Source organism: Corvus cornix, chromosome 5, assembly GCF_000738735.6.
Source record: "Corvus cornix cornix isolate S_Up_H32 chromosome 5, ASM73873v5, whole genome shotgun sequence".
In the NCBI taxonomy this organism is placed as follows: domain Eukaryota; kingdom Metazoa; phylum Chordata; class Aves; order Passeriformes; family Corvidae; genus Corvus; species Corvus cornix.
Window position 1 is genome coordinate 37,779,787 of NC_046335.1, and position 26,586 is coordinate 37,806,372.

General features: G+C 42.5%; 1 protein-coding gene across 3 annotated transcripts in view; it reads left to right on the forward strand.

Annotated features, from left to right (window-relative positions):
• Positions 1–1,650: 1,650 nt before the first annotated feature.
• RPAP1 (RNA polymerase II associated protein 1) overlaps positions 1,651–26,586 on the forward strand; it is a 39,123-nt gene continuing 14,187 nt past the window's right edge. Inside the window, exons 1-15 of one of the 3 annotated variants that reach the window (XM_039552141.1) lie at positions 1,651–1,693; positions 4,649–4,925; positions 5,851–5,999; positions 6,535–6,627; positions 7,965–8,145; positions 10,213–10,389; positions 13,222–13,425; positions 16,910–17,025; positions 17,438–17,536; positions 17,996–18,097; positions 18,919–19,086; positions 21,418–21,600; positions 23,312–23,446; positions 23,625–23,804; positions 25,799–25,956. In XM_039552141.1, the coding sequence (XP_039408075.1) occupies positions 4,736–4,925; positions 5,851–5,999; positions 6,535–6,627; positions 7,965–8,145; positions 10,213–10,389; positions 13,222–13,425; positions 16,910–17,025; positions 17,438–17,536; positions 17,996–18,097; positions 18,919–19,086; positions 21,418–21,600; positions 23,312–23,446; positions 23,625–23,804; positions 25,799–25,956 (2,135 nt within the window). In that variant the 5' untranslated portion in view covers positions 1,651–1,693; positions 4,649–4,735. Of the gene's footprint in view, positions 1,694–1,728; positions 2,100–2,173; positions 2,956–4,648; positions 4,926–5,850; positions 6,000–6,534; positions 6,628–7,964; positions 8,146–10,212; positions 10,390–13,221; positions 13,426–16,909; positions 17,026–17,437; positions 17,537–17,995; positions 18,098–18,918; positions 19,087–21,417; positions 21,601–23,311; positions 23,447–23,624; positions 23,805–25,798; positions 25,957–26,586 lie in introns of those variants that run through there. The other 2 variants (XM_010413848.4, XM_019283117.3) reach the window with 2 other exon arrangements.

The window sequence follows — 26,586 nt, forward strand, 5'->3', positions numbered from 1 at the left end:
AGAAAGGTACAGGCTGGATTCAGTAGCAAGCAAGAGACAAAGTTAGTGTTTTATGATTAGAATCAGAGGACTACTCAAGCAAAGCAAAATTCAGCTAGCAGTTGGTTATGGTCTCCATAAACATTTTTCCTGGCTTTGAGAGGAAAAGATGGGCTCAAAGCAGGCTCTTTCATGACTCAGGCCATCTTGTTTAGTGAACTGACTCAGTTAAAGACAGGGAGGGTCAAATATCCTGTGACACCTTTAGGGTATCCTTTCCCACTGGATAGAGAGTCATTTATTTACACCATTTCCATGCTAACAACGTTAGTGAGGTGAAAGTGACCTTACAACCAGTTGTTAAATTCCCTGGAATCAGAACCATAAGCAGTTGTCAGACAGTCTAAGCAGTCCCAGTGCTTCACCCAAACACATTCCAACACAAGCACTGCCACGGCCTCCCTGCCTTACTGTCCAGGTGGGAGAACTGAACTGTGTTCATGGGGTCCATGGGAAACCATTCCCAACTTCAGCCCCAGGGAAGCCTCGAAGCGGGAGGGAGAAGTCTTCTACTCGCACCACTGCATCTGCCCCACGCTTTTGTAAAACCAGTGGTCCTCTGATGCTTGGTCTGAAGAGGAACAGAAATCTAGAGATTTAAGTGCTTTCAGTGGTCATAATGGATAAAATTTGTTTCTGGCTGTAATTTTTCAGTAGTATTGCAGCTTTCCAAAGGTATGAAAAAAAAACCAATTAAAAAGTGCTTCACTTTTTACAGCATTAGGGCACTTGTGGTGAGTCCTTCCCAGCCCACCTGTTCCAGTCCAAGCCATAGTGAGAACCTGTACCTGTTCTCATGCTCAGAGAATCCTTTTCGTAGGTCTGTCACCTTTATCCATCTCACCAGTGTCTACCGGTGTCTGAAGAGGGGATGTCAGAGGAAGGAGCCAGGCTCTACTTGGTGCTGCCAAGCAATAGGACAAAAAAGAAAGGGCAGAAACTAATGCACAGGAAGTTCCACCTGCACATGAAGGAGAACTTCTTTGTTGTGCCTGTGACCAAGCACTGGAACAGGTTGTCCAGAGGGTTGTGGAATCTCCCTCACTGGAGATACTCAAAAACCTTGATGCAATCCTGTGTCATGTGCTCTGGAATGACCCTGCTTGAGGAGGGAGGTTGGACCAGATGACCCGCTGTGGCCCCTTCCAACCTGATTCTTTCTGTAAAAACGCTGAGAGTTGACCAAGCACTAAAATCAATAACCAACATTAAAATCAAAGCCCCTGCAAGTTCCAACAGTTCTCTCATAGTTTCTAATAAATCTTGGCACGTATTACAAATGAGCAATCAGATATGAATAATAAATTACAGCCATGTTCGTAGAGCTTTATGTATCTGCTCTCCCAAAACACCTCCGGTCTCTGGCATGGCAACTGTGCCGACGATGACAAGGCACAGCTCCTGCCTTTACATGAACGCATTTCTGTGCGTGCAGACAGTCGCTGTGGGATGCTGATGCCCTGTGTTTGAACGGGGGCAGCTGCCTTGGGCCGCACAAGCCCAAGGCGAACTCGCGGCGGGCCTTGGCGCCAGAAGCCGGGGGGCGCCCGGCAGGGGCGGGGCGGGGGCCGGGCCGGGCGGAAGTGACGGCGGCCGGGCGGAAGCGCGGCCGGGGCAGGGCGGAAGCGGCGGCGGCAGCGGCGGTGCCGCGCAGGTGAGTGGCGGCCTGGGCTGCCGAGAGCAGCGGGGCCTCTCCGGCCCGCGGGAGCCCCGGGGCGGCGGCGGGGCGGCCTCGGCCCGGTCATGCCTGGCCTCGCCTCGTCTCTCTCGGTGTAGCCGGCAGGGGCCCAGCACTTCGCCTTTACCCTGGTGTAAAGAGGAGTACGGCTACAGGCGCCGCGCGGTCCCCGGTCCCGTGGCAGTGCCCCCTGTGCACGGAGATGCTGCGGGATCTGTGCCGCTGTGTTCCTCCCTCTCTCCCTCATTTCCCCCGTCAGAGAGGCCTTGCCAGGCCGTGTCGCCGTTGCCTGTTTAAGACTTGATTCAGAGTCGTTTGTCAAAGTCCATGACGGCTGTGAACGCGGTGGGAACGCATCAGTTCTTCAGTGTGTTAATGACAGGTTGTTGCTTTTCATTTTATTTTGTGCTGTTTTGGTTCCTGTTTATTGCAGAGACTCTCGAGACAAGCTGGGGACAGCAGCGTTTCTGTTGGCAAGGTGCTGCGTGCATGCACACGGTGTGTGCCCGACACGCAGAGTCACTGAGTCTTATGTGACCAGCATGAGATGTGGAGCCTCTTTGAGGAGAATTTCTTGCAGCTGTTGACTCATGTGGCTGGGGTTTTGCTTCTGGGAGGAGTGTCTTTCCAGTGTCTGCCTTCTCTGGGGCAACTAAAAGTCTCAAGAAGACGGTTGGCCATTACAGCATTGTGTGCAGAAAGCATTTTTGTGACAGAGCAGAGATTGCACATCACCATTTTGCAAAGGAGCCAGTAATCCTGAGTGAGGCTTTCATTGCCTGCTGATCTCAAGTGGGGAAATTGTACTTTTCCCCTGCCTGCTGGGCTGCCCAGGAGGGACTGAGATTTGACTCTCTGCTTCTCCTTTTAAATTCTTACCACAACCAACAAGGTCTGAAGAAAGAGGTTAATTTGAGGCACTAATTGTGACAGCAAGGCCTTGTATTCCTCTTTCACCCAAATCTGATAATTTTATCACAATAATGCGAAGTTGTAGACTTGTGAATGGGCAAAAAGACCTTCCCCAGGGCTCAAAAATGACAGTAGCAGTCAGAGATTTTTTTTTTGCTTCAACAGATACATCTTTTCTCTTTTGACTATTTCTAGTTCATACATGTTACTGTGATGTAAAAGTCTCCCTTTGCATGTTGGGCTCTGCTGCTGTAGAAGAAAAATGCACTGTAAATGCAGATGAGCCAGAAGAAATTAAAAAGGCTACCAGTATTGGATTTTATCAAGTAAGTTGATAGTGTGTCCACACAGCAATGACTATGTGACTGCTTGTAGTCCTTGGACAGCCTTTCTGACCCTTTACCTGGGTTCCTAGGACAGTATCTCAGTGTGGTGCTTATGCTGTCTGGCTGGCAGTCCCTCCGGGCAAACAGGTTGTGTATGGTGAGCTTTTAATAGGCAGATGCAAGGCTGGAAGTAAGCAGGCTGCAGGATGCTGGGGTTAGTGCTGATCCTCAGGAGTTTGTAGTTGTCCTGCATGTTTTCTCTGAGCTCTGGTGGGTAGGAATGACTCCTGCTGACAGCCAAGGGAGTGTTGCTAATGTGCTTTGTTGGCTTCCATGGGACATGGAAAAAGGTCCCCTTAGAAAGCAAGGTGTTTTCCCTACATTTATTCTGTGTGCAGGTCCCATGTGTGTTGAAGCAAAGGCTTTGAGGAGAGGCTTCCTGGAGGAACACCCAACCTCGTGAAGAATGGCTGCTTAGTTGTGTTCTTGTGCTGCCAGTTTCCCAGAGAAACAAAGGCAGTTTCAAGACGCGCTGTATTCCTTGATTAAGTGTTTTGATAGGGAGAGACTTGGAGAAGTTTATGTAGAGGTCTGTGTGGAGGAGGCTTCTTGCAGAAAGCTTAGCAGCAGCCTTTGCTTCCAACTGTGTGTTTTGTGCCTGTTAACTCTGGCATCCTCCTCTTTTGGGCTTTGAAGCCTGTGATGACAGGACATGGAACACTTGGCTTGGGATGCGTGTTCCACTTGTTATGGATCTCAAAGAGGGAGCAAGCAAGTGAAGTCTGGCTGTGGGAGCCCCGTTGTGGCAGCAAGCTCCATAAATAAACAGCAAGTAGGTGTGTGCTTTTGCTAGGAGTACAATGAAATGTATTTGCAAACACTTTACTTGCTGCCTGTGAGAAATGGATTGCTGGTCCCAGGCTCTGGGAATCAGAGGTGGGGAGTAAGCCACAAATATTTTAGTGCCTGGTAGATGGGAGGTGGACTAGTTGCCTTCCTGGTGAGTTGTCATGTGCAGAGAGGTAAAAGTCTGTATAAATCTCACCCTTGTTTTTCAACCCCAAACTGGCCTGGGCAGTGAATGAAGATGCTTGGAAATAGCCCAGCTTCTGCCAGTAAGAGGGCAGTGAAAGAGAACTGAAGCAGGAGGTCCACATCAGGAAGAAAGACATTTTTCACTTGGGAGATCTGAGTGAGAAGGGGAGCAAATAGAGTCAGCGAGTGCATTGTCCAAATCTATGTGGACTGGTCTTGCATCCTGCCAGGGAGGTTAATGCTGGGATCTGGAGAAGGTGGTATGCTGGAGGGGGAGGTTTATGTGATACTGTGGCTCAGAGATTCTTGATTGGCTTTGATAATTGAGCAAGTCAAATCTATTGTCTTGGACAAGATGTTATTCTGACTTTGCAAATCCAAGGCCATGTTGTTGGCATTCTGGCAGTGATGCACTTTTTGTCTGGCTGTTTGCTGGCTGGATGCCATTCTGCTCCTAGCTGGCTGACTGACCTCATGTAGGCTTGTCTAGTAGTCTGTTGTTCAGCGATGAAGAACAAGGTTTTGTTCATGTGGGACTCCAGTTCAAGTGGATGTGTCTTTGGGTGATCCTGAAGTTGGGGATCTGTAGTATGTACAGAAACATAAGAGCGGGACAAGAATGCATAATTTTCCCATGCTGTCCCCATTCTATCTCCAGGAAATCCGGTTCTGTTACCAGTTTTCTATGTGTTTGGGTTCTATGTGAAAAGCACGTGTGGCTGGGCTGCAAGAGCAAGAAGGCAGGATGTTGTCGAGACCAAAGCCTGGGGAGTCTGAGGCAGACCTGCTGCACTTTCAAAACCAGTTCCTGGCAGCCAGAGCTTCTCCTGCAGTGAAGATTGTGAAGAAAGCAGACAAGAGGAAAGGGAAGGAAGGGAGCACAGATGCTGAGAGACCCCCGCTACAGGACAGCAAAGATGTAGTCATGTTGGATGGTAAATTTGTTTGTTTCTTTGAACTACTAGGATTCTCTGCACCTTTCACTGTTCCTCACTGCTTGCCTTTCACCTCCCTTTCGATCCAATGCTACTTTTCCCTTGTATTTGTGCCCTTCTTGCAGTATTATTTATTCCTTAGCCTTGGAAAATTAGCTTGTCCAATCTTAGTAGCGTCCAACAGAACCACCTTTGTTGCCTTAGTCCATATTTATAAGCTGTGGTACCTTGCCAGCAGGAGGTGTTTTCTGTAATTTGTACTGTTTGGACATTGCTTATTTTGCTGTCTATCCAGACCTTGTCCTCAGTGTCTTTGAGATTTACCTCTCCTAGCAGCTCCAGTTTTCAGCCAGCAGATCTGGCTTGCTTTTGTTTTCTCCATCAGTAGTAGCTATAACACTTCTGTCATGTGCTTTATCTCAGACGCACAAGGTGTTTTTTAAAAGCAATAATGTAAATCTTGCAGTACTTTGTTCCAGGTAGAGGAAATATGATCTGTTCATAGTAGGTGGAAACATGTTTGTTCGTGATCATACAAATCCCTCACTTTTAACAGTTTGCAGTGGAAATGTGCTTTTCTACGCCTCAACACAACCTGCAAGGATGGTATTTGTTTCTGTACAGCCTTGCTTCTTCCCTTAATACTTGCAGTCAGACCTCATTATCCTTTCCTGCTTATGGAGCTCTTTGGAAGGGCCTTGTGCCAATACATAAATAATAAAATCTTCAAGCATGTTTCTCTCCACTACACACTTCAAGTTAAGAGATGGGGACTCTTAATTGTCTTATTGCTTCCTCATCTTTGTTTCTCATCAGAGGAATAAAAGGTGCTGTTAGGAAGCCTTGGTCTGGTACCTGTTGCACAGTGGTTATACAGCAGTAACTTGACTGCTTTGTTTTTCTTCTTGTTGCTTCCCCTCCTCAGGTTTTCCTGATACTCTCCCACCTCTAACTCCAGCTCCTCCAAAAAAGTCCAAGATCAAAAGTGCTAATGTCCACTTCGAGGATGAAGATCCAGAGGAAAGATTGGAGAGTCATGATCGACACATTACAGCAGTTTTCAGCAAAATTATTGTATGCCTGTTTTTTGTGTGATGGTCTAGTGTTTGTTTTTTTGAATGCTGTAAACTAAGCAGGGATGAAGGGCTCTGCTGCTTTTTATTTCTACAGTGTAATGAAGCAGCACCATAGACCAGTGTCCTGGAGCACCTTGAAAGAAAAAAGCTCTTTGGGTGTATTTTTGCTCTCAGTTAAATATAGATTCAGATCTGCTCTCCAGCCCCAGCTGTCTACTGGTCACACTGCTTGTGTGCAGGCATGTGCTATAGTGTGGATTTGGGTGAATTTCGGGACTCTAATGGGGATGTTCTCATTGCTTTGCACTGGCCTAGGTTTTCCTTTATCTGAATCTTTGAGTGATGTGTAGAGTTTGGCAGCCCAGTCTTTTGGAAAATAGCCTTACTTTGTCTCTAAAAAAGCGCAAGGTGTTCTGAGCCTGCTGACGATGTGAGCTGCAGAGCTGAGAGATTTTGAGTCTGCTTTCAGCTAAATGATACAAACATGTCTGGCTGTTGCAATGGTTTTACAGGGTTTGAATTTTTTTCTTCAGGAACGAGACACAAGTGCAATAGCAGTGACCATGCCAGTGCCCACAGGAGACCCATTTCCAAGGACATTTCACCGCTCTGAGATAAAAAGCGAGGTAAGATTAGGAGCAGATGTTTTATGCTACCTTCATTAACAATTAAACTTTCTCCCAGTAAAGCCTAATGCTTAATGGGGCTTGGTAGGGCTCAAAAAAACCAACTTGGTGTTGCAGTGGGACCCCAACAACTTGGTATGCTGGAGATTATGAGCTAGCTTAATGTATTTCTGGCATTGCCACCTGCATGTAGGAGAGAATTCTTCTACCAAGCTGCCATCAAGTAGGTACTCCATACCTTGCAGTTAAATAACATTGGAGTCTTCTTGGTTTAGCCTCCTTCAGCTGACTTCACTAAGGTGAATCAAATCTGCAGTGCTGTAATAATTGCTCCTGTTCTGCTTGTTTTTCCCTGAGGAGCAATCTCTGTTAATTTGTCCAGCAGGTTCTTATCGAAGTTGCATCTGATTTCTCCTGGCTTGACATTTGAGTATGGTCACTCAGGTTGTCTTCTGCAGCTTTTTTGATTTTGACATAATTTTTTTCTGAGGCTGTAAAACTGGAAGCTGTGGTTGCTATTATCAGTTGCTGCTGTAGTAGCAAGGACTGCTAGCTGAGTGGGAGTCAGATGCTGGGAACTGATATGTGATTGACAGCTGTGGTTGCTTTGAGGAGGTAGCTTATTTTGAAGGACAGCTTTTTTGAAAGTTTTAAACTACCAGTTTTGTTTATCTGATGCAGAAGTGCATAAAGCAGCTACCAAATGTTCAGACTGCCTTTTAAGTTGCTTCTCTGGACTGGGGACATGCAAGCGATTTTTAGCTTAGTCTCCTTTGGATTTCTTGTGTATCCCCTGTGCAAGGCTGTTCAGAGCCATGCCCTTCCATCACCTAGGCAGGCAACACAGTAATTTAGCCAGGATTATTTTAGCACCACTTGCCCACTTCTTACTGTGTAAATCTCTTCACCCTGCTGCTCACTAATCATCTTATAAGAAGTCTGTTCCAAGCATGTGGTGAGCACAGTGAAGTACAGCCCCATTTATACTCAGAAATCCAAGGTTTTCAGCTATGCAGAGCTTCCACACAGCAGGAAGGCTGGAATTGTTGTGTTTGGTGACATTTTGGGTGTATTTGCCTTGCTTGAATTCACTTACAATTAATCATCTTCCTTCTCTAGGTGCCAAAAACATCCATGTTTTTGTCTCTCTGTCATAGCAGTAAACTGTATGTTAAAAAAGAGTCACACATGCACAGAAAAGGTCAGCAGCCTCCCTGTATCATGTCCCAAAGTCTGGTCTGAGGGTGTCTTTAGGATCAGATCAATACATTTGTTAGTGGCAGGTGTGCAGAGAGACTCTGGAGAGGAAAGTGGACACATGGCTTCCCTGTTTGTAGGTGCAGCTGGGAGCTGGAAGAAAAAGCATCTTTGCACAAAAGATGGCAGCGAAAAGAACTGCTGAAAAGGCAGCGACGGCTCCCTCTGCTGCCGAGTGCGTGCAAGTAAAATCAGCTGCTCCGGATGCCTTGGATCCTGAGAGATCCGTGGAAGAGCCACCTCTCCCCAGCAGCAGGAGAGGTAAGTGGAGAAGGTTCTGCCTATCCCGCCGACCATATTTACATAGCCTTAGTAACCATAACATCAGTGCTCCATATTTTTAAATTAGGGTAGCATTGTTGTCCTCAGTTTAGGAATCTCAAGGTCAGTTGGAATGTCTGTATTGTGGCAATGATTTGAAATGGTCTGAGATGCAACTAAAAATTCTAAAGAGAAAATTCCAAGATGCATTCTGAAAATTGGGTTAGCTTTCTCACTGATTTCCTTTTTGCTTCACACAGGGAAATAGATTTATTTTTCAAGGTTCTTGTCCTCCTTTTCCCTTCTGTTTCTTATATGTAAAGTTTTTCTTGTTTCATCACTGATTTCCACAATTTTAGGAAGAGGGTGGTTCTGTGTTGAAAGCGTTTGAGACCACTGTGATGTGGGTTCTCACTCCTACTTAAATGTTTGAAAGCTCAGTTTTCTGTCACCAGATCTGCTGCCATGAGACTGTGGCTTTGCTCCATAAGGAGTGCTGTGAGGCAGTGCTGATGAGTCAGTGCTACCTCCAGCAGTTACTTGTCTGACAGCAACGTGACAAGGCAAGATGAAGCCAGTTCCACTGTTACCAGCATTTCCAGGCTTTTTAATTTGTGTTGTCTTGGGCAGTCCAATTTTCTTAGGACCACCCTGTGTCTGGGTTTTACCCTGACACAGTATTTTCACATTGAAATAGAGGCCAGATGTCATTTGAAGATTATCACCATTTGTCTTAAGTTTGTGTCAGCCCTGCTCTCTGTCAGAGAATTGGTAAGAGAACTGCCAGCTGTGCTGTGCTGTGCATGCACAAATCCACCATCCAGGTCACTATACTGTGCTTACTTTATGTCCTATTACATTGGGCATGTGTAATTCTGTCTGAGAAAGCTGAAAGGGAAATAGAGAAGCCTTATAGCTGTGATCCTCTTGAACATGAATGCTTCTGAAATGTAGTAGCACGACAGAGAGATTACAAAATGGCTTGGCCCCTTCAGCCAGACTGTTGTGGCAGGATCACTAGAAGCAAGAGAAGAGGGGGAGCTTAATTTCTTGTTGTAACAACGTTTGTCCCAGGTAACCCTTAGTTTAGTTGCTGGTGGTGGGAAGCTTACTGAAGCTTTTGCCAGGTCACTCTGTCTTACCTCTTTCTGCTCAATATGCAAAACAACTGCTGTGGAAATGACATCAAATCTTCCTGGTGTTATGTTGAGAGTCATTGCTGCTGTTTGAACAGGGATTTGATGCTTTCAGGGCTGGCTGTTTTAGGGGCATAGGGATGTTCCAAGTCAATATATGGAGCATATGAATAAAACATAAGCAGTAAAGCCACAAATCCTTGTCTAGTGGGTTACAGGAGAGCTGGACGGTGTCACGGTGACCAAGGGAGCATATTAGCTGGCACTATGGTTAAATGATATGGACATTTAAAATGGGTTTAGGTCAGATGGTAAAGGGGACTCAGTTTTGTTCAGGGTGTGAAAAACGCCCCTTGCTGTAACTTCTAATGTGTTTAACCCTTAAAGGTGAGTACAGGACATTGTTAGAGGTAAACATGCCTGTGTTGAGAATTGATCCTGTATCACTCTGGAAGCTGGTTTACCCAATAATTTTAATTTTCTGTCTTACTCAGCAGATATTTACTAGGTCATGGTTGAGCTGACATAGAGATGTGGGTTCAGGCATTCTTGGGCAGAGAAATAATCTAATATTCACTAGCTTGGAAGAATGCTCTGATGCATCAGTTGTGAATTATGCTCCAGTTTACATTTTCTTGCTGTTGCTTTGCATTAAAGAAACATAATTCCTTTCCCCTGCCATCCCTCCTCAAGCTCCCTAAGAAACAAGCTGGAAGTTATGTCAACATATTTGTTGTGACATGGGATTAAAGCACAAATGTTTTAGTTTTGTTTGAAGCTAAACTAAACTTCTTTACTCCTATTCTAACTTTACTACCAAGAAAAAAAAATTAAAGGAGAAATTATTCAAGCCTGTTAATGACAGAATTGAGATTTATTTGTGATGCTGTAGACATAAATTACTAACTGGTTTTTCTGCTGCTTCTTATAGATAAAGATGGTGACTTTTTGACCTCTCAGCATCCTTGTCTCATAACGGGAGAGGGTCTTGGAAGCCAAAAGAGTGAGCAGGAAGCTCAAGCTATTCACAAAGAGAACTTGGAGAAGCTGCAGTCCATGTCTGAGGAAGAGATCCTGCAGGAGCAGGCAAAGCTTCTGGCTCAGCTGGGTATGTGCTTCCCAGGGTCAGCTCTAGAGATGAGGCAATTTATTGGATGTGTAGGTGTCCTGAAGTCTTAGCAAATTCATGGGGCAACGATGGGAGCTTGGAATTCCTGCTTGGAATATCCATGTGTGGATAATCTTACTCATAAGCTACTGACACGACATGGAAGTAAGACCTAACTATGGAGGAACTGAAGACTGTTTATTTCTTGGTGAGGGTTGGTTTGGCTTAAGTCTTTCTCGTCACCCCTCTGTGCTGTGGGTTAAGATGATCCGTGCACTTAATGCCTTGCACTCCAAATACATGGTTGCACATAAATGTTTAAGGTCCTAAAATGTGATTCTCTGAAGCTGATAAGAAAGCGGTGTCATAGCAGTGCTGAGGTGAGAGAGAACCTTTGGTCTTCCCCTCCAAAATACCTAAAACTCAAGCCAGAACTCTCAGTACCCAGTTAAGGAGAACATATGGGCATGTGGGAGATTTCAGTTTAAACCTATACTTGGTAGAGCAGAAAACCTTGCAATTAGCCTTGACTTTTTGAAGAAGTGTTTTAATTATCAGGCTGTTGGGTGCAGGCATATTCTGGCAGGAGTCTGGTCTCTGGTTTGGAACCCTGTCCACAGTGGTGCTCTGGGAATGCCTGTCACTGGTAGCTGATGACAAGGTGGAGGAGAACACTGAATGTGGTATGTTTGATAAGACTTTGTGTGATCTGGGGTACTGCAACACTTGTTGGTGTTGGTTTGATGAATTTATATGCTCAGGAAGAGCAGATGTACAGATGTAGGTGGCAGACAAGGATTTTTTTAAGTTCTCATGATTTCAGGTTCTCTAGCATCAAATTTAGCTGTGAGAGGCATTTTAGATGCATAAGTCTCTTGTGGGTTCAGCTTTAAAGATCGTATTAATGATCTTGACTTCATTGCAAGCAGCATGGGTATAATTGGAAAGGTGGCAAAGAACTACACAAAATAATTGCAGCCTGATTGTTTAGGTACATCCTTCAGAGACCCGAGTATTTTATTTGGCTTCACGGCTTATAACAATGGCATGTGTACAAAAAATAGCCTGTTTATGCACTTGCTTCTTGTGACTGATTTGTGATTTTTGCTCCTTGTCCCCACCATTCCGTCCTTTGGGATATTAGTGAAGGGAATACTTAAGGAATTTAAAAAGGAGGGGGTGCATTTTAAGTAGTTTTGAACAATATTTTCTGAAGCAACGTATTTTTATATACCTTATAGATTAAAATTGTAGATATTTTAGTCTTTTGAGGCCTTAAAGAAACTGGGAGTAATTTTGGAATTCCCAGAATATCTGTGACTAGAGAATTATACATGATGAAGCAACTCCTAAACTAAATTGCTGACTTACAGATGGATTTAGGAACCGGACAGGCATAGAGCTGTGAATTAAGGAGACTTTTTCTCCGTATTCAGGAGTGTGAATGATTTATGGGTGTTAAATACTGTCCGGTCCCTGAATTAACTGCTTAATTATGAAGCAGATGATACTCCATGGTGTGAAGTATGAGAATGGGTACACAGTTCTGTGCTGGGCAGCATCTTGTTGTTGGTACTGTTCTGGTCTTGTTCATGGAGACTCTGGACAAAAGTAGACTTAGTTTCTGACATACCATACACAGATTGACATCAGTGACTTTTTTGTCACTGTGTGAAATGATGAAATAATGAATACAGTCTTTCCTTGCTGTGTACAGTGAAGTGTGAGAAAGTGAGAGCTCTGCTTGCATTCAGAAAAAATAGGAATACTTTAATGAGACTGGGCTAAATGCCTGTCCTTCACCAAGGACAGTTTAAACTGCATCATTGAGGAGAGCATGCAGCAATCATAAGTGTGGGATAGATGTTTCAGAGACATGGAAGTCATTTTTGAGATGACTTATCTCAGGTACAGAGCATTTTTCAACTACTTGTCCTTTGTCCTCAAAGAATAAATAACCACTGTAGGTGTTATGTTCTTCTACTTTATATATCTCTGACACGGCTTACTGGAGTATTTCTGTACCTGATTGAGGCGCAGTGCACAAGCTCTTACTGTTCACCTCTGGCATAAGCATCCCAACACCATATTCTAGATGAAGAGTATTCAGAGACAGCGCACTCCATCCAAAATGATGTGGGATATCTGTAGCAAATCTGAAAGTAAAATGATGATCTTAGAGCCATATGAATATAATCTATCCTTCAAAATACATCTACCTCCCAAATGTTTCTCTTCAAAGCATGAAGAGAATGGCTATGTCTTTTTTCTGGGTGTTGTCAGACCATAATTGGAATGGGGAGTCAGTTCAGAACAAACAAAGGTCACCTTGTAACATAATATCTGAGCTATGACTTGCGGTTCTACTGCAGTTCAATAAAGACCAGGTAATTCTTTTTGTGGTGTCTGTCCTGTGTGTTCTCCTAGTGTTCAGATTGATGCCACTGAGTGGTCCACAGGTAGGGACACAGACCAGAATTCTCTCCACAGTTAATAGTCTTGTTTGGATGTGCCATTTGACTGGCAGTGAGGGGAAAAGAAGCAATTATCTTTATTTGTAAACTGGGAAAACAGAATTTTTGTGGTTGCTTTACCCTGAAAGACATTTGTCAGTTCTTTCTCTGGTGTCTCCTCACCAGTCAGTTGCACCCAGCTGATGTGCCTAAGAGGTCATAAAGCAGTGAAGTGCCTCAGTTTGAAGAGAAGTGACAGTTGGTAGGAGAAAGAGACATGTGGAGAAGACTGAAACATAAATAGCAGGAGCTATAGGCATATGAACTATTTTGAGACTTTCTGTCACATATCTGTCTGTCTCTTTGTCAATACTTGCAGATCCCAGTTTGGTTGCTTTCTTGAAATCACAGCGTGGTAACAATGAAGGCCAGAAAAAGGAATTAAAAATGGAACTGAACAGACCGGAGGGGTTTATGGAATCTCTGCCTGTGGCTCAGCATGGTGTAAGATCATCTCTTTCCATGCAGGAGTCAGGTCTGGAACCTGTAAGGAAGGAAGAAAATATGAAGGTAGAAATTACAGGTAAGAAACAAAGTGCATATTGTTAATTTTCTGAACAGAAATATTTGTATGGTGTTTACATCAATCCACATTGATGGTTGTGCTACTTTGTAGTCATCCTAATCTGAATTCTATCATGATAATTAAAAAATATGTATTTTGAGTTCAGAAAAAAACATCTCTAGATGGGCTCCACAGATTAGAAAGGTGATACACTATGTAAAGGAAGTGAGCTGTTCATTGGGAGGTCTTGCTTTTTGAAATTTGTTCTGAGGCCTCTGAAGGGAAAATGTGTGTTAAACTAGGTGTCATTGCTCTTCTGTTCAGTCCTGTGAACAGGAAAACAGAAGAGTGTAGTAATGAGATTCAGCTGGTGCCTGGATAATTTGTTCTAACTGGTACTGGCTGGGGACAAGAGAGTGTTGGGTGGGTGATTTGTTCACAGGATAGCACAGACATGACAATCACTCTCCTGTTAGGGAAATTGCTCACATAGAGCATGTATGTCTTAGCATGACACTGCTCCTGAAGGCCCTACTCTGTATCTTGTATCTCAGAAGCCACACAGTGATTTTCACAGGGTAGAGTTATTTTCTTTGTGCTTTGGATGGAGGGGGAAGTATCAAGATGTAGAATGTCCTGCTTCTTGTGGAGTGCTATGGAGTGGTTGCCTCTTATGACAGAACCCTTTAATGCTCAATATATGTCTCTATGAGGAGAAAGCTGCTTTATCTCCAGCAACTAGAGTAACCAACCCCATACATTCTCATGGCAGAGAAAGGAAGAGTTTTCCCTTTAGGCTTCTGCTCTTATTGTTGCTTTTCTCACTGCGTTTTTTCTTTAGCAATTTCTTCTTCTCTGTTGTGATTTTTAAGCTCTTATTGTCATTTTCCTCACACTTTTGTTCCTAACACACTTCTCCCCCAATTTCATGTCAATTTTTGCCTTCCTGCATCTCTCGATTCTCTCTTTTAATGCATTGTTTGTATTCCAGTATAACCTGCAGACTGATTAAAGAAGTCTCTGAATCATTTTGGGATTTCAGCTTGATGTTTGCAAGAGATTACAAGCATTTACCATTTTTTTGCTGAGAGGGATGAATCTGTCAGTGTATGTTGTGTGTACACGTGCAGAAGAAGTAAAGCTCAGCCTCTTTTTGAGGAAGACACTTCACTGAACAGTCCTTTTGCAGTTTCTCCCCTAGTTTTACTTTTCCACAGATCCATCTTAGTCAAAAGGACTATTTTCAGTTCTTTTTAGTCCCAGAACAAGTGAGTGCACAAGTAGCACCAGGTCAAGTGACATCTCTTCCTCTCCTGGGAGCAATAGAAACATGTTGTTCAGCCTGTAATGGTAATAATAGCAATGCTCTTGAGAATAGCTCTGTGTTTAGAACGTTGTGTGCTGACATCTTTTGCCTCCTATAGAAGACAGCACAGGAAAAAAGAGGAGTTCTCCCAGGATATTTGAAACAACAAAGAAAGGGTGAGCTGAAACACAGTTAAAAAACCAAGGGAAGCTTTTCCAGTACTTTAGTTTATGCCTGCAGCCCATCCTGGCCAACAGGAGATGTAAAAATGAATTTAACATTAGCGCTTACTGTTGGGATTTCAGCATCTGTTTATACTCAGAGGTAAACTAATCATGAATAGCCCAGCAGAAATGGTCACGCTGAATTCCCAGTGATGACACAAAGCAATAGGATTGCTCGAAAGTCAGACCTCCCTCTCTAATGAGATAAAAGGCTACTGTTTATTAGAAACAAGATGGTGAAGCATTTATCCAGCAACTTGTAACCTTATCAAATGGAAAAGTAAATTCTGTCACTGAGAGAAAAGGGGAAGCAAAGCAAAAAGTGAAGAGGTTGGGTGGTAGCCTTTAATGTAGCCCAAGTCTGAAAAAGTTCAGTGTGAATGTTGCATTCACACTGCCAGCTTGTGCTTCTCTAAAGGGTTTTCTCAGTAACAGACTGCTGATGTCTTGAAATACATATCCATCTTTTCTTGTTGACAAGATCATAGTACTAAGGGCTGGTAGTAACATGCATAATCTTATTCACAGAGTGATTAGCTCAACCCTATCAATTTAGTGATTAATAGAGAAAACATTTTGTTAAATTACAAATGTCGATATATTTTGTTTTTCTGCGGATTTTATTTCCTCTCGTGTTGCATCTACCACCCACAAACATTCCACTTTTGAACATTTCAGATGCTTTTTCCTTCTCTTCAATTAAAATGCATGCTGAGCCTTTGGCTGAAATTCTGCAGAACAGCTTTCTGGCTGAGCAAGATAACTCTGTGCTTGGTTCCTTGCCTGATTCAATACCACATTGATCATAAGGGTGAAGCTTTATTCTGGAGAGGATGAGTGCCCTTCTTGAAAGTTTATCTGCTGATTGGAGGAAAGTAAAAGGTTAGGTTTCAGGCCAGTTATCAGCAGGAAAAGATCTGATGAAAGGAGAGCATCTCAGTGGGACTCGTTGTTCCTTGCAAGAGAAGACCAGAGTACCAGGATTAATAGCTGCAATGCAGATGAGTTCTGGGCTGCTCCAGCAGGAGTGATGCTAATGCTTTTTATGTTGTAAGACTGCCTGTTATTGTCCTTACATGTGGTTTTTTTTGAGATAGCAAAGACTTCTTAGCTCATCTCATTCTGGTTTGGGGTAGCATCCTAGTAGCAAAGCCTTACCTTTCCTGGTTATATTTCTTCAGTCTCTTCACTTGTGAGATTCTTCTATGTGCTGATTTGTCTCTTTCCTAGGGCAACTCTCGTGATGTCAGGCACAAATGTCTTGTTTTTCAAATTCTTGTAGTCAAAGCTCTTTATAAAGTTAAATTAGTAATTTCTTCCTGTATTACTTGCACCTTTGAAATTCTTGTTGAGCTGTCCAGTTTTCCCACTGAGCTGTCTCTGGAAAGCTGTGCAAATTTTCAGCTGTTTTGATCTTCTCTTCCCAAGCTGATCTTCTCAAGCCTTTAGGGAGGGAAACTAAAGAGCAGCATCACAAATGCAACCGAAGCACAAATATTGTGTTGCCTTCAGTGTATCTAGGCTGAAATCATACTGGCTTCCGATAATTTGCTGGCTGGGACTTTGTGTTAATACTTTTCAATCATTTCATGACCCCCCTAACACTCTCTTCCTTGGATGATATTAGTTTGCTTTTTCAAAAGTAGGGCTGATATTTTTTCTGCACTAGTTCTGATAATTTTGCCTTATTTGTGTCCTGACTTCTGTTCAACTTCTCCTAAATTAGCCTTGTCTGTGAATTTCATTACAGTGCTGTTTACTTCCTCTTCCTGCTCTCATGAAAGATGAAAATAGCTTTAAACCTTTGATGTTCATGCATCAGACAACAGTCAGTTTGAAAATTGTTTTCTTTTTATTTTACATAATCTTGTATTTGAGTCTTTAAGCCAAGTAGCTTGGCAAAGAAGAAGTAGTATTTCCTTCATCACTGCCTTGGAAGGTAGCACTGACATTTCTTTCTCCCCACAAAAAGATGATGATCTGCCTGTGAAGCCCAGGAAGGAGTGGATTCACATGGACAATGTAGAGTTTGAGAAGCTGGAATGGATGAAAGATTTGCCCTCACCTCGGCGGAAGAAAACCAAAAAGGTTGGAAAGCAAAAACTGATACTTTGTGTGTTAGTGTCTGGATTATGCTTCTCAGCAGTAACACTTTTGAAGGCTTCAAAAATGAGTCCTCTGGCTACTCAGTCTGTAGGATTTCATCAGGTTGAAAGATTCCCCATTTTCTTTCACAGGATGGGATGATACATGATCAGTTCAGTCCGTAGCACTCAAGAGAGCTAGGAAGTGAGAGTCTAGCCATTGTAATCTGGGATGAAACAGGTAAAACTGAGAAAAAAGGAAAGATAGGAGTGCTTTTTTTTTTAAGAGTTTGAGGCCTGAGGAGTTTTTGAGCTGCCATCTTCCAGCAGGTGATGTAAAAAGTATTATTTCAAGGGATGAATGGAGTGGACAGCAATAGAAATAATAGTTTTCTCCCTCCACCCTTTTGCTGTAGGGAATGCAAGCTCGATTCAGTTTAAAAGGAGAATTGATTCCCGCAGATGCTGATTTGCCAACACATCTAGGTTTGCACCACCATGGAGAAGAGGCAGAGGTAGGTGGGTGTAATGTAATAGAAAAGGTACACACATTTCTGTTTCCTGTGTTTGATTGGTAGATTCCTTTTGTGTCAAGCTTTTTAGTGACAAAAAAACCCCTTTGAAAAGTGCCTTTTTCTTGAGAAACAAACTCCTGAAGACAAGTTGTGTCTGCATGCATTAACTGCATTACTTCCAGAAAACTGTTGATGTTTTTTCTCTTTAATGCTGTTAAAGTTCTGTGGTGTTGGAAAAAGGTGCACGTACTTTCTTTCCTTAAGAAGTTCAATTTTCTCCTGTGACATCTAAGATTAGAATCTCTTTTGCAATTGCCACAAAGTGGCAAACAACCTTGGCTTGCACTTTATCTTCTGTTACGCAGTATGTTACAGTTAATCTTATTTTAAGGAGCCTGTTTTTACCTGTAGCTGATGGGTGTTTTTGGTTTCTTTGTTTTGTTTCCCCCTGCCGTTTAGAGGGCTGGTTATTCTCTGCAAGAGCTCTTTCATTTGTCTCGCAGCCAAGTTACACAACAGAGGACACTGGCTCTGCAGGTCTTAGGTCGTATTGTTCAAAGGGTAAGTCACTTTATGGAATTCCTCCCCATAATTCAAGTTTCTGGTGAGTCAGGGTCCAGATTCTCTGATACTAGTTGTTTGTTTTTTGCTGTTCAGTGAAGATGAGCAAAGTCACCAACAGGGCATTCTGTTTCACTGAGGATCCTCACTGCTAGATAAGCTAAATGTTGGGATATAACAGAGATGCAGGTTTCTCTGGATGGTTCCAGAGTGTTGTTCTTCCAACAAGTTGTTTCAAGTGCTGTTCAACAGCAGTGGTGTGATTTCAGTTCTCTTGTTAATTTGGATGCAATTGGGTTTTTTTAACGTTACTTTTGTGACAAACCTATTCTTGGCATTGACCCTTTCACTCCTGTTGTCTGAGCCAGCTTCATGATGTGCATTTTCTGTAGGAGGTGAGAAAGAACTAAGCCTACTCACAGAGCAATGTGCCAAGAGCAGAAAGCAAAATGAATGCTTCTGTGCACATTTCCACCTAACTTTTGGGGGAAGTGCTAACATTCCCCCTAATGGCACTGGCGGCAGAGAAGAAGAAACATGGTGGTTTTGAGAAGGGTGATGGGGCAGAACAGGATGAAGTCAAAAGATGGGTTTAGACTTTAGTAAGAAGGGTTTCTTGCATTAAGGAACTGTAGCTGTGTGCCTCTGTAGAATGAATGGAGGATAAAATAAGAGGAAGAATAACCTCCACACAGCTTAGCAGCTTTACAGTCGAAGTGGAAGGAGGCAAAGATGCAGAATGTTGAGATGTGACAGCCCAGAGATGTATCCAGCTGAGATGAGACAGCCTTAACCCTGGCTCTGTTTGGCACACTTTCCAGGCCAGGGCTGGAGAGTTTGCTTCCTCACTGAAGGGTAGCGTTCTGCGTCTGCTGCTTGATGCTGGCTTTCTCTTCTTGCTGCGCTTCTCCCTGGATGATGCAGTGGATAATGTCATGGCAGCATCTGTTGGTGCTCTCCGGGCTCTGCTGGTGTCACTTGATGATGAGGTAAAATAATCATTAAGAGCTTGGGTTTGATTTCATGCTGAGCTGTTTACAGGAATCAGAATGAGAAGACATGGTAAGTAGCTTGAACAAAGGTTTACTGGATGTGTTAGCTTAATGGTGAATAGAGTGCCATTGCTGTGCTTTGAGACAGATCATGGAGTGTGTTATCCCAGTTTGAGAGATTCAGGTATCTTTTTTCCCTCCTGTTTGAATTAGCTCTGTCCTATGATTAAATTCAGTGCATGCTGCTAAGTGTCTTCTTCTTTTGGTATCTTTGCAATCTGGATCAGGCCACTATTAATGTGTGTGCCGAGTTTTTTTTTTTTAATATGGCCTTTTATGTTGTTTCTTATTTAATAGTTTTTCTGCTTCTTAACAGATTAAATATTCTCCACACTTTCCCTTATCCCTCATAATAATGCTCTTTTCTTTTTCTCTCATTGTCCATTTTCTGCTGTTCCCATGTGTTTTTGTAACACTGATACATACATAATTTTGCCTTTTCATGTGTTTATTTTCTCATTGATGCTTTTCACCTGTTAGAAGATTAAGACTTCTTTTAGATGTTCAAGGCTGCTAGACAGTCTGGAGCAGCCAGATTAAGATGTACTCCTGGTTGGACAGAAGCTGTTATAGTCTGTTATTGGCAGAGCATGCTGTGGACTGTGTTGCAAGTTCCTTCCTTGAGAGCTGCTTTTGTGTTTGACTGCAAAGGGGCTGGTGATAGAAGAGATGGGGTAGAAGCCCCCTGTGACTTCTACCAGGCCTGTAGAGCTATCCCTAGTGGGAGGCAAGAGAAATGAAGCAGTAGGTAGCTTTCTCCACATTTTGCTGCTCTTCTATCTATGAGCCTAATGAAGTTCTGCTACATGAGGCCTGCCCACCCATTGTAGGTAATTAGTACTATGAATCAGCTTCTTAATGTACTTTTCTCTCTTCTGGTGTTACTCTGGTTTGTAAGTGTTGGCAGTGCTCTGATTTTTCAGGTCAAAGCTTATGGCGTGATGTCTTGTGTAAGCAGGGCTTGCTGACTCTTGCTGTCAGAAGCAGCACTCTGAATGCTGTGTCAGTATGTTCTCTAACTCATAGAGTCCTTCCTAGAGTCTTGTTTTGCTGAGTTTCAAAAGGTCTCTGAGAAAGCAACAGGGTTGGAAGCCTGGCCTTCTGCTCCAGGATTTGTAAGACAAATAGGATTTATCTGCACTATAAGCACAGAAGATCGGCACACATAAAAATCGTGCTGTCTGAAAGTTTTGTTCATCCATCAATGGCTATGGGAAGGAAGCAACTTTCTTTTTGTTTCCTTTGAAGATCCATCTACTTCATCTTAGTTCTTTTCCTTCTCTTGGTGGAAGGAAGACTATAGTCCCAAACTGTATTCCAGATAGACTCATGGCTTCACCCCCTCAAGTTAGGCCTCTTCTGACCATGCCATTCACCCACCATCTTTAGTTACTATTGTGATGGGGTTTTTTTGGTTTTTTTTTAGTGTCTAATAATAGCTTGTGCTTCCTTGGTACTTGGCAATTGAAGTCTACCACTACTTTTCTGACTAATGTGGTATTTGTTTCTGATTGTGGGTGCAGGAAATGGAAAATTATGGCAGTTATTAAGCAGTGCAAGCATTTGATTTGGCTGTCTTTCATATTCTAAAACATTTTGGGCGAAGTAGGTCTGTTATGGGAGCAATCCCCTCTGAAGAATTGAAACTATTATCGTAGTTGTACTATTACCATGGAACTTGAGAGTATCTGACACTGTCATTAGCTGTGAACAAAAAAAGAGGGCTTTCTATTTGCTTAAGCTGAGGGATGTTCAAACAAAAGTGAAGCAAACATGAACAAATACACCAAGCAATCTTTATTTTATCATATGAATTTTTGCGTGATCTTTCTGTGTTACTTGTGACCTAAGTTCCACACAGGTTCAGAAATGGGAATAGAGCCAATAAATACCAAATTTCAGTTTAATGCCTAGAGCCTTGGTGGTTGGTTTATTTATTTATTTATTTACTTATTTATAATCTTAATTTTTTTCCAGCTAAACTAAATTTCTGTTATCTATGTAGTGAATTTTAATTCACATCGCGGTAATTCTTTATAATGGTGTTCCAAGTCTGTGTGTGTCAGGCTAAAATCATTTCCCTGAAAAAGCACTGAATTCCACTTGTACATGTTTAGAATACCTTTTATTGTGTTCACATTTTCTTGGGATTATATGGGAATCAATAAAGTATTCCATATTCAAAAGCATCCCCGAAAAGATTTTGTCCTTGTCTTTTTGTTATTCTTTGTGAGAATTTTATTTTATATGCTTCAACATTCCCTATAGAAATATCTTGATTGGACTTTCTCATGGTACCAAGGGATGGCTGCATTCCCCTTTGTCCCTAACAATGAGGAGGAAGAAGAGGAGGAAGAGGAAGAGTTAAATGGAACAGAGAAATCTCAAGATAAAAAATTAAAGGATGAAAACAAGCCAGACCCAGATGTGGCCCGATACGATGTTGTAAAGGTAAGCACAGAGTTAGTTTCTTTTTATGAAGGTAGGCTCAGCACAGTGCAGTGTGTGCTGTTGAAACACCTACCCTCCTGTGCATGCTGGACAAGAACATTCTGAACAAGAATTAGAACTCATGCCTGGCTCTTGGTTGTTATGTTTCTGCTATATATTACCAGGAGGATAATTTTATCGGTTTCTAAAAATGTTGAGACTTGACTTGTGGGACTTCAGTGTAATTAATATCTCTTAATTTCCTCTCGGGAGTTCAGCAACAAACGCACTGATAAGACTTGCTGAAAGGCTGCACAGAGACATGACTTTCAGGCTCATTTACTTGGGTTAAAAATGAAAACGTTCCAGCCGTTATTAAAATGTCTGTATGCACTTTCTTAAAGTTAAACAAGAATATTATAGCTAGATAGTTCAGAACTAGCAGATTTGTACAGTGATACTCTTTTTTTATTTGACATAAGGTGGCTACTTACCATTTCCCTAAATGTCATATTTGCATTTCTCAGATTAAGAGTTTTATAGCATTCAGAAGGAATTCCTCCCACATTTTAAGCCTAATCCCATATTTTTGATATGAGATCTAAAAATAGCAAACTTTGTTATCTCAAACTCAGCCTTGGTGGAGCGAGTGCACCCTGCTGCAATCATTAAAATATGTGATCACATCACTTATTCCTTGTGCTTGAGCTTGTGTTTGAGTGGCATGTGGTCTAAAAGCATCACTGGGTGAATGAATTCCTGTACTTGGGCATTTGGTCTTGTTTAGAGGCTTCATGATTTCAGATGTGTTCTGCTAGGTGTGGGGCACTTTTTAAAAAATGTAACGAAAGAGTTGTAGATAGACAGGAGATCAGTTAGTGATTCTGTAAGCAGTTGCATGGTTCAGCATAATTCAGCTTGTTCCAAGTGGCCTGAGCTCAGAAGGTATTTGAGATAAAATTCCCCTCTGTTCCCATTACTGTGCAGTTCCATTTCACACCTGCTTATTGGCTGTTACTACCCAATTGTTCCACACAGTTGGAAAAGGAGTATTTAAACTAGCTGCTGAACATGGTCAGGCCTAGAGTTACAACTTGCTTGGCTGCAAATTTTTAAAAGTATCAGTAATGCGAACTCGGGTATTATGGATTTGCCTTTTCCCAGAACCAGGAATGCATCACACTGTTTGTTACGTAAACTGATGATTTTTTCCTGGCACCGCCGCTGATCATAAAAAAAAAAATCTCATCATCCCTATGCATCTCTTTTCTTACTGCAAAATAGGAATTCCTGTCTGTTCTCTGTTTCTGTCAACTTCCTCTGACATGACAGGTACTATCAGACGGAGTGCTGCATTAGCTGGAGGTGGTGTCTAGCCAGAATTATTCAGGAGCATGAGAACCTTCTTCACCAGCAGTAGGTTTTAACAGTCTTTTATAGGGAAAGTTATTTCCCTGTCATTTAGAGTTTTATACTCTGGGAAACACAAGTATCCAAACTCTCCATTGGTCTGATTCAGAACAGAAGTTCAGTTGTTCCTGCTCAGTTCAGATAACTCTTGCTCATTTGCCAGCATAGTTGCAAATCCACAGAAACTTATTTATTTCATGACTGCTAATTTTAAAACAGTCTCTGCAGAAGATGTAATCTGCTTTTGGCTTCCAGCAACTGAAGTGCAGAGAGTACTTGTTTAGAGCATAATAGGTTGGTTTTTTTTTTTAACATCTTTCAGGGACTTTTGAAAACACGGATCCAGCACCGGCTGAGGTACATCCTAGAGGTGGTGCGACCTGTTCCAACAGTAGTTCTGGATATACTGCACATCCTCATCCATATAGCAAGGCACTCCTCTGAGGCGTGCAGCCAGGTAAATCTCCCACTGTATAGGAGCTTGGGAATGATAGAGAAAGGTTTGGAAAGGGGAAGAAAGATCAGGTGAAGTTATGGCACGGAGATCAGACAAACATGTCTGTTTTGCATGTCTTCTGCATGTCTGCATAACTGCATACCTTTAATTATTTGTGCTCCCTTCCATTTCTCTCCAGCTGCTTGACTGTCCTCGGTTGATTGAGACCATTGTCAGGGAATTTCTCCCTACTCAGTGGGATCCCAAAGTGGCTGAACCAGGGTTTTTACTTACCAGTCTCCACGGAGTTGCTTGCGCCAGTGCTATGAAGTTCATCAGGGTGTTGGCATCTGGAGGCCGAAATGCAACAGCCAGGCTGGTGAGTGGTTCTTGGAAGAACTCTTCCGATTCCAAAGGCCTTTGTTCCTTATGCCTTACTTTCTAAGTAAAGACAGAAGACTAACTGGAGGTGACTCTGAGCTGAAGCTGAAGAAATCAGTGTGAGGAAGGTGCATCAGTGTGTTTTGAAGGAATTGTTGACAGCGTCATGATAATGATGCTTCTCCTAAATAATGGTAGAAGAACTGTGTCAAGCTTTACTCTGCTTTTTTATGGTTTGCATAGTGCACTCATGCAAAAGTCACAGAGCCTAGCATGGTAATACTGACCAGGAGCAGATGTTTAGAGCATGCATTGATGTGTGCTGCTCTGTACTCTCCCATGTTTCAGTGATAGGCAGCATAAGACTGTATAAACCAGGGACATAATCAACTATCCTTTTGTTTTACAACCCTGGTTGAACTTTTCTGCCATTAATTTGACATTAATTAACTCTGAGATAATTTGTCAGTGTTTTCAGCTCCTCTTAGCTTCTGGACAGGTTTTCCACTTCAGAGATAATTGCATTCCCTCATATAGGTTGTCATGCTGATACTATAAGTGCATGAAATCTACCAAGAGCAGCACTCATTACAGTGCAAAGAGCACTTCTTAAGGGTTTTGCTTCGGTATTGTTAACAGCACCTAACAAATTGACATCCAGGAAATTGCTAGTATCAACAGAACACCAGCCTGTGCTATAAAATATAGGGAATAATGATGGATAGTGGGATATTTAAAGACTGTAAGTGGTACTAGGAACATAACAGAGTAAAATTCAGATGTTTTTCTACTTCAGGCTTTGTGTACTCCAGGTATTTCAAGGCATGCAAAAATTGCTTAGAAGGTTCCTGACACTCAGGCTTTGCTGCTGTTACACTCTCATATGTTCTGTTACATGCACTTAAACGTGGGAGTGGAAAATCATAAAAAACTAAAGCAGAACCATCAATGTAGGAATTTATTTTAGCTAACAACAAAGTTCTTCCATCTTCCTCCTGGAAGTAAATTTGACTTTGTCCTCTGTTCTGTAGGAGAGGTGTCAGAATTTATAGTTTTGACTCATCATCTCCTTTGCTTTCTTGCTGGTGTGCATTGATTTCCCTACAAGATGTCTCTAAAGCATTTGAAATTTAAATTACCTATAATATGTCCTTGTGCTGTGAAAAAGACCTTGTTACCTCATTTGTTTAGACAGAGCACATAGAAGCTTTTGTATGTGTGGGAGAAGGAAAGTGAAACTCTTTTTTATGGTTAAGTAAAAATACCCAGATGTAGGGGAGGATAAAAATTATTTCTAGAGAACTGCAGATGAGTCATGTCATGCTTAATTGAATACCAAAATAACCTCAGAACATTTCTAAGGCATCAAAATTCTATAACCTTATGAAAGTAATAGGCAGGAGGTACCCTCTGCATAAAATAAACACTGAATTACAGACAGACTTAGGTTGTAGAACCTCTGAAACCCATCTAGTGTGGCCTCCCCAAAAGAATGTCAGCATCAGTTCAGTACTTTTGTAGACATTGTTTTACACAAAGTGTATCTTTACATGTAATCTTGACTAAGAGAGTTGTATTTACGACTATTTAAAGAAGGATAATCATATATTTTTTTTAAAAATCAGTCAAATGCTGCAGAGAGCATCCAAAACAAGAGTGTGTGGGGGATAAACAAACCTCCATCAGAAATTATTTAGGTGTAGTTGATTTGTGTTAGGAGTGGACTAGGTACCCCTAGGCATCCCTTCCAGGAGTACTTCTCTCTAAATAGCCATTGACCATTTAGTGATCCTTTGTAGTCTGCTCCTTGAGATTGCACAAAATAAAAGCAGGTTTGAGCGGTGCAAGAAAGAGTTCAGAATGAACTGAACTGAAATCTGCAGCTCTTTGTGTGTGTCAGAGCAATGAGGTAATGGTGCATGCAGCTGATGCCCCTTATCCCTTTGTCTTTTTTGTTCTTCATCCTTTTCTTTTGCTTTGTTTGTTTTACAGCTTAACAAATTTGAAATGAAGAGTCGGTTAAGTCGCTTTATTGCTGAAGACCCTGTGGATCTGCTCCTGCCGAGGGAGGAAGCCATCAGGCTGAGCACCGAAGCCTTCCGGCTGTGGGCTGTGGCTGCTGGCTATGGGCAGGCCTGCGACCTCTACAGGTACAGCTCAAAGCTGGAGAAGTGGGGGTGGAGGGCACAACAGAGATAATGGTCATCCTGCTCCAAAGGGGCAAAGAGAGGCATCTCCAGGCTCAGTCTCTATTCCCCTTCAGGGTGTCTTACTTGACCTTCTCTTGCCTCCTGCAGTAAAACTCGGTTTCTAAAGGTGTTTATGCTGAGTATTCCCTTTTTCTGGTTGTTCACTATCTCCTGTGTTTAAGCAATGCTATTTTGTTGTTTCTCCTTTACAGTGGGAGACCACTGTAGCTTTTTAGGGCTGCATCTTTTTCCCCTTGAAGGGGTGAATAATCTATGCTTATATGACGTCAAAACACATGGTTTGCAGTGCACGCAGGACTGAATCTGCTTGACCTAGGGGCAGTCTGTGGGCAGCAGTCACCATGCTGAGTGGGGCAGACTGGTGCAGACAAACTGCACGATACATTGACTTCCAGTTCAGGACAAGTGCTTGTGCTTGACTGCCAAGGTCTGCACTGGTGTAAGTCTGACCTAGCTCAAGCATTAAATCTTCTTCCTGTAATTACATTGAATTGGAAGAAGAGGGGTGGCTATGGAGTTGCTCTGAAGTAGAGTAAAAGGGAGGCCAGTATTGGGTTTCAGAAGGGAGAT